General features: G+C 27.1%; 1 protein-coding gene across 4 annotated transcripts; it reads right to left on the bottom strand.

Annotated features, from left to right (window-relative positions):
- Window positions 1–1,980: 1,980 nt before the first annotated feature.
- On the bottom strand, window positions 1,981–7,805 carry LOC145948468 (cytochrome P450 4C1-like). 4 transcript variants are annotated; one of them, XM_083058160.1, is made up of 13 exons: window positions 7,647–7,805; window positions 6,872–7,096; window positions 6,417–6,526; window positions 6,057–6,147; window positions 5,265–5,450; window positions 4,927–5,020; window positions 4,741–4,843; window positions 4,448–4,553; window positions 4,087–4,193; window positions 3,951–4,019; window positions 3,511–3,679; window positions 3,137–3,316; window positions 1,985–3,076 (listed from the first exon to the last, which is right to left on the bottom strand). In XM_083058160.1, the coding sequence occupies exons 2-13, from the start codon at window positions 7,023–7,025 to the stop codon at window positions 2,910–2,912; spliced, it is 1,536 nt and encodes a 511-aa protein (XP_082914286.1). In that variant the 5' UTR covers window positions 7,026–7,096; window positions 7,647–7,805; the 3' UTR covers window positions 1,985–2,909. The 4 variants fall into 4 exon arrangements, with proteins under 4 accessions (XP_082914283.1, XP_082914284.1, XP_082914282.1 ...); XM_083058157.1 differs by having other exon boundaries at window positions 1,981–3,316; window positions 6,872–7,088; window positions 7,647–7,772; XM_083058158.1 differs by having other exon boundaries at window positions 1,981–3,316; window positions 6,872–7,082; window positions 7,647–7,771.

Raw genomic sequence — 7,805 nt, 5'->3', positions numbered from 1 at the left:
ATGGTACCATCTTAATGTGAAGACAATGTACTGTTGAAATATATATGAGAATAATTTTTGGCTCGTTTTAAAATATTGAGAATTAAAATAATTTAACCGCGGATTCTATACGGCGCGGATTCATTTTACGTATATTAGATTAAAAAAGTAGTATGCTGTTATGCTGATGGTACCATCTTAATGTGAAGACAATGTACTGTTGAAATATGTAAAAGAATAATTTTTGACTCGTATTAAAATATTGAAAATTAAAATTTTAAAACCGCTGACCCCATACGGCGCGGATTCATTTTACGTGTATTAGATTAAAAAAGTAGTACGCTGTTATGCTGAAGGTACCATCTTAATGTGAAGACAATGTACTGTTGAAATATATATGAGAATAATTTTTGGCTCGTTTTAAAATATTGAGAATTAAAATATTTTAACCGCGGATTCTATACGGCGCGGATTCATTTTACGTACATTAGATTAGAAAAGTAGTACGCTGTTATGCTGATGGTACCATCCTAATGTGAAAACAATGTGCTGTTGAAATATATCAAAGAATAATTTTTGGCTCGATTAAAAATATTGAAAATTTTAATTTTAAAGCTGCTGACCCCATACGGCGCGGATTCATTTTACGTACATTAGATTAAAAAAGTAGTACGCTGGTATGCTGATGGTACCATCTTAATGTGAAGACAATGTACTGTTGAAATGTATAAAAGAATAATTTTTGGCTCGTTTTAAAGTATTAAAAATTAAAATTTTTAAGCCGCGGATCCCATACGGCGCACAATTATATTACATATATAATACCAAAGAGTTTGTAAGCTGTTATGCTGATGGTACCATCATAATGTGAAGACATTGTACTGTTGAAATATATTGTTGAGGAAAGCCATATCACAGCTTTCTAGTTATCAAACTTCGCGGTTGTCAGATGCGCACTCCTTTCTATGTAACCAAGGCGTATCGTAAAGCGCATGTGACGCTTGCGCGCGCCGCTTTTCTGTCTCCTCTCTGCACGTCGTTGTTGCATACAAACTTTTTTTGTATCCCTTATAGTTTATATCAAAAGTCTATAATAAAGTTTGCCTATTATAAAGAATAGACGACGTCTCGATTCTTTTACACAACAATCATAATAAAAAAAAACATGGAATTGCGTAATGAAGCTGCGTAATAAAGTTGTGTATTAAATATAAAGATATAGAGTTGCTTTATAATAAATTGGAGGAATTTTATTTATTAAACATTTAAAAACTATGTCATATATATAAAGAATTATTTTAAAAGTTATTATTTGATTTTTTTATCAAAATTATTATGCTTTTATATTTAGTATTTTTATATAATCTACATATTATCGCTATTAAAAGTTTCTCTCTTTGCTCTTGTTATTTTAGTTTAACATTTCCGTAAATCAATATATATACATATACATTTAATAAGATTATAACAAAGTTAACAACTTGTGATTTGAAAAATATTATGTAAAAATTGCGGGCTTAAATTAATTATCATATTATTAACTATTGTTCACATTTTACAATAGTTTCTTATAGAATATTATTTTATGCAAATATTCTCGATTACCTGATAGACTTCCTGATACAAAGATTAGCTAAAACACTGCACAAATGTTTAAAATGGAATTGCAAATCTTGTCAAGCAGATATATACATGCCAGCACAAGAAATCTCCGCGAACTAACAATGCAAGGGGCATTTGAGGCTTATACTTGTAACTCTTCTTCAGGTCAAAAGTATATTGATAATCAGAGTTGCATATCTTAAGAGGCAAAACAATATCATTTGTATTGAAGATGAGAAATAATATTATTTTTAACTAAAGAAGTAAGCATGATTGTATGATTATTTGAAAAGGTGATTAAGATTTATAATATTAATTTAAAATAGCGATTATTTTCGTTTAAAATTATTATTTTTATTTAAGATAAAATATTTTACATTTTTACAAAATATTCTAACGTTTTATCATATTCTAACGTTTTATCAAATCGAAAGGTTCAATATAAATAAAATGACGTTCAAAGATACATATTGAGTAGTTCAGTGACTTATCGCTCCGAATTATTCTTACAAAAGTCCGCGACGATACATTCATTGCTATTTTTGAATTCTATATATTTTAATTCATTGTTTCTATTTTAATTGTAATAAACGCAATTAATCTTCTCGGATCAGATGGTTTATTCCAAGTAAGACCATATTTAAGAAAGATTATAGATATAAGATTATAGATATATTCATAAGAAACATGACACAAGTAAGATCGCCTTTGATTTGAATAAACTATGATGTTGTAAATATCGATTTTTTTTAAGGAAGCTATTTCACCGTAACAGAATAAATAAAAAAAAATACACTTCTCTAATTTTGACTTAGGTAACATCCATTTAAGCTTATCAAAATCGGAAACTTTTACTGTTTCTTCATTAGAAAATGGCATTAAACCTTGCAAGATATATATGGTAATTAAAAGGAATTAAAATTGACAATAAGAACTTACGTAGTATAAAATGCAAATTTCATACACAATGTTTTTATCTTTTCATTGCATCGTTGAACAAGACACGGAGAAACAGAGAAACGTATATTTGATTAGCTTTACTCATCATTAAATTAACTTCAGTTTTTAGTTTTTATTGCAATTGTAGATAACAATAGAAGATCTTCATGCACAATGAATTAGATATACAAGGATCTCTATCTCTCTGATTTATAATACACACTATATGTGCATATTTTCACGATTAAATATAATATTTACATATATAATATGTATTTCGTTGAACGTATAAAAATATATAATTTTTTTGTTTCATATTTTCATTTTTAAAACATTTTTTAACACATTTCTTACATTAATGTAATATCGGTATTATTTGTTTCAAATGACTATTTGCATCTGATTGGAACGAATTTTACACGAACCGGGTGAGAAGGACGAATTATTAGATCGGCCTTAAGCTGAACATCGTTTATATGATCAACTGGCTCCAAGTAAAAATTGTGCACCAAAGGAGCTATCATAGCTTTCAATTCCAGCAAACCGAATCGTTGACCTACAATTCCAAATGTATCAAAATTTATTGATACGAGAAATAAAATCGCATGTAATTCACCTATGCAGTTCCTCGGTCCTGCGCTGAATGGTAGATAGGAATAAGGATGACGATTCTGAATTTTTTCCGGCAAAAATCTATCCGGATCAAATACATCTGGATTTGGCCAAAAATTGGGATCTCTGTGAGTTCCATAGATATGAAGATGTAGAATCGTTCCAGCAGGCACGACATATGACTCTGAAAAGAATATTATAAAATTAGTTACGATTTACAAAAATAAGAGTTTTTTGAGAATTAAAATGGACATAATATTGTATGCTTAAAATGTTAAAGCAATTAAACTTTATTTTCAACTTATTTTACATTTAATAATACACTTCGTGTAATGTGACATGTTTGAAGATATAAGAAGGAAAAAAGTAATTAATTACGTAATTTTACGTCTTCCGCAGTTACTCGTGATATGAAAAACACGCTCGGATACAAACGTAGCGCTTCCTTCAAACATCTTTCTAAATATTGTAAGTTTTGCAACGATTTCATGGTAAGTTTGCCTTCATTCTCTTGCATCACAGAATCGACTTCAACCCTCACACGTTCCTGTGCCATAATAATTAAAATTTATTCCTCAATATTCTAGTATTTATATGCAGAATAGAAATAAATAAAAAATCTTAATAGATCAAAATTAATTTTTTTTAATTTTTATTTTCGAGACGTTTTAATTTTTTTTTTTTTGTCGCTATATTTATATCAATATTGCGATATATAGAAAGAAAATATACAAGGAAAGCTTAATGTCTGTACTGCTTCTTTTAATAAAAATTGTAATAAAAATAATACATCGCTATATATAAAGAGTAAAAAGTACCTGGATATCTTTATGTGCAGCTAATAATAATAAAGCAAAGGTAATACCCATTGCTGTAGTGTCATGTCCCTGCAAATAAAGTATTATAAGCTTAGATAATGTGTACAAAAAATTGTAAAAAGATTATAGATAGTACCTCAAACACAAAGGTATCGACTTCCTCTCTGATGTCCAAATCGGACATAAAATTCTGCCGAGATGCCTCCAATAGGAGATCCAACATCGCTAGTCGCTTTTTTTTAACTATAAAAATAAAAAAGAAAATCTTATTTTTGCGTCAATCTCATTTTTGCATGTTATATTTATTATTATATATTACATCGTTCTTGTTTAAAATTCAAAATCTGTTATAAATATTAATAAATTAATTTTATACAGACATATTTTGTATTATTACATGTGATTATGTGTTTAATGTAAATACTGCAAGCATAATTGATAATAATAAATTGCACACACTCAAATTTAAATTAAAATTTCTCGATTCTTATACGTACTTCCAAATACTTCTGCATCATCTATCTCCGTTTCTTTGTCATTTTCTAAGTTTGTCAAGTATCGGCCATTGGTGCTTTCGTGATAATGTCTTCTTTCAGCAATAATCTACATTATATATTATTAAATTTTATAAAATTAACTATTACATTTTTTAAATAATGTGGTATTAAATAATAAGAGCACATTGTCTTTTATCGTAAATATTAATAATATAATGTTATTAATATTTAATCGCGTAATCTTGTGGAACGAAGATTAAGAAATTTAATCTTCAGTAATATGATTAACGTACTTTTTCCGTAAATCCATGCAATATTTTCAAAATCTTTTTTTGCTTTCTTGCTTGTGGCGTCAATGCGAATAACAATTTGTTATGGAGCAAAGGTCTCAGTATTCTAAATCGTAATTCAATAAGGATACATAATTCTGATAATTATATGTGTGTATGTTAATATATATTTTATATTCGTTGAACTACCTATAAATTATTATTTCGATTATCTGATGCACCGCATCTCGATACTGTTGCTGAAATTCACCGAGTTCTTGCAGAGAGATGCCCATGGAAGTTTCTACAAAACATTCTTTATATGTGTACAAGCTCGAATATTCAGTCGCGAAAATTATTACAACTGAATATTTTTTTGTATATAATAAATCGAACATTATATATCTTATACGAACATTAGTATCAATGATATAGTTAAAAATTATATGTGTGTGATGTTCATATGCGAATAAATTCTTTTTCTCTTTTAAACTATTATAATTAAAAATGAGAAATCATCGTACATAATATTACAATAAGAATCTTACCGCATATCGCGTTTAGCGTATGTTCACTAATAAATGGTACCAAATCTTTTACAACTGTTCCTCCTTCATTCTTCAAAGATTTTGTCATACAATCACCCTCCTTGATCAAGACATCAACAAACTGATTTAATATATTGAAATGGAATGCAGATGTCAATAATTTTCGCCGCGTTTGCCATTTAGTGCCTTAAATAAAAATAAGAAATAGTGCGATATATATATATATATGTATGTATATATAATTCAATTGATATATTATATAAGACGTTTTAATGTTTAACTGTCCAATCTTCAAAAAATATTAATTACGTCTTTCATTTATTTTTATATCACAAAATTCTTTCATAAACCTTTAAATCTTTTTTTCTTGACATTTTTACGATAAAATGAGTTACAAAAATCATTTTGAATGTAATTACATATTTTCTAATTAAAACTTTATAAATTGACATAAATAGACATAAATTCAAAATAAAAAGTCTGTTATGTGACGGTGTTTGCTTTAGTAGAAAATCTTCTTTAATTGAAACAACTGTTACTTCTAACTAGTTGAGAATACATATAGCATCATCGCGAGATTATTCTTCAAAATAATCGGGTTTGCAATTTTTTTTCAAATTTATAAGTTAGCGAAGAGGTTGTAAAAGTTCACCGTTTAAAATAATACTCAAATCTAATTATGTAAGATTATATTTGATATTTTATAGGGACTGGCCGATTTATAACAGGTTGTAATAGTAAAATAAGATAATAATAAAGTAGATACGCTTATCCCTAACGTCATTACGTTACCTGTACTTGTGAGAAGACCTCTGTTCAACCAGGGATGTAAACTATCATATACACGGCTTTTCTCGATGTATTTGGTGCTACTTAGTATTGTCTGAAATCACCGAAAATAATATTAAGATAAAAAGCGTCAACATATTATTATAACACACTCAATCGCTCAGATATACAGATACAGATATTTATTAATCGTATTTAAAATTATTATATCATTTAATTGAATGTTTCTGATATTCTTTCTTTTCATATTTTTAAGAAACATTTTTTGCCAACCAACAAAAATCGTTTTATAAAACAAGAATGCAAAATGTCAAAATCTAGATAAATCGTAATGTTTACAGAAAATTGAATTCCATTTTTTACCTCTAAATCATCTGGATGACGAATAGATACAGCGGGGAGGAAAAAACCCCAGATTTTAATAATTGGATAATATTCATTAGTTAGTTTACATAATAGGTTCCATAGGTACTCTGAAAAACATATTATAAATGTAGATATAGATATTTTTGTGATTTTGAATTAAATTTCATCATTATTTTTAATGCGTATCTTTACACTATATGTACTTTTACTTATATGTATCGTTTTTTTAGATCCGTTGAAAACAAACTAATTATGATAATGGAAGAATATTATTACAAAGAAAAATGTTGATAAGCCTGAATAATTATTCTATATGTAAACAGCATGCAATAATATTGATAGATATTTGTTCAAAAACAGAATTTATGAATTTGACTTTTGTTTATATATGTATGCGTATATGATGGCTTGTATGTTCATTAATGTAAATAGATTATAAATTTTGTACTTACCTGGTGAACCACATAGGTGCAATGCATAGCCAACTATCGGATAGCCTGATGGTCCCGGTATAAGATTAATGAGTCGACCGTTTCTTCCATGATGGACGTAAAAATTATACAGCAATAAAATAAAAATGGATAATAACAATATTGTGATAAACATTGTTTTCTTGACGTAATATCCTTGACGGTATAATTAAGTTCAATCTTCTTCAGGTTCCTGTTTCTTTGATTCTTGGGTTAAAAATTATTGTCACGAATAAATAATATTAAATCAAATTCAAAAATATTAACTCAAAAGTAAAATTCAAGATATTATTGTTGTTAATCGAGTTCATAATAGAAGTGTAAGTTTTGTAATAAATAATATTATAAATAAATATTATTTTATTATAATATTATTTATCACAAAACTTAAACTTCCCTTTTATATTTAAATATCAAATATGAACTCGATTATCCATATAAACTAAACGATCATTGAAATGAGTTAATGGTATATTTTCTTTATAATTAATAACTTTAAAGAACTATGAAAAAAATATGATGAATTTGTTTATTTGTAATGGAAAAACGTTATTCACATAATAAAGTAGTTATGAATTAAATTAAAACATATTTTAATGGATTATCATCTTTAATTATTTCCTTATTTATTATATAAAATAAAATTTCAAGTTTAGATTTGCAAAATTATGATATTATTAACTATTATTCAGATTTTATAATAGATTCTTATAAAATGTTATTTTTTCGGGAGTATTTGTATAAAATGACATTTTACCTGATAAAATTACTGATACGTAATCAGTTAAAACGCACCACTCAATATGTTTAAAATAGAATTGCAAATCTCGTCAAGCAGATATACACATGTCTGCATAACAAATCTTCGCGAACTAACGATGCAAGTCTGAGACTTACATTTATAATCCTTCTTCAA

Source organism: Prenolepis imparis, unplaced genomic scaffold (genome assembly GCF_030444845.1).
Source record: "Prenolepis imparis isolate NDT839.2.m4 unplaced genomic scaffold, iyPreImpa1.0 SCAF_405, whole genome shotgun sequence".
Lineage (NCBI taxonomy): Eukaryota > Metazoa > Arthropoda > Insecta > Hymenoptera > Formicidae > Prenolepis > Prenolepis imparis.
The sequence above is the reverse complement of the archived record's forward strand: the minus strand, read 5'-3'. Positions and strand labels throughout refer to the sequence as shown.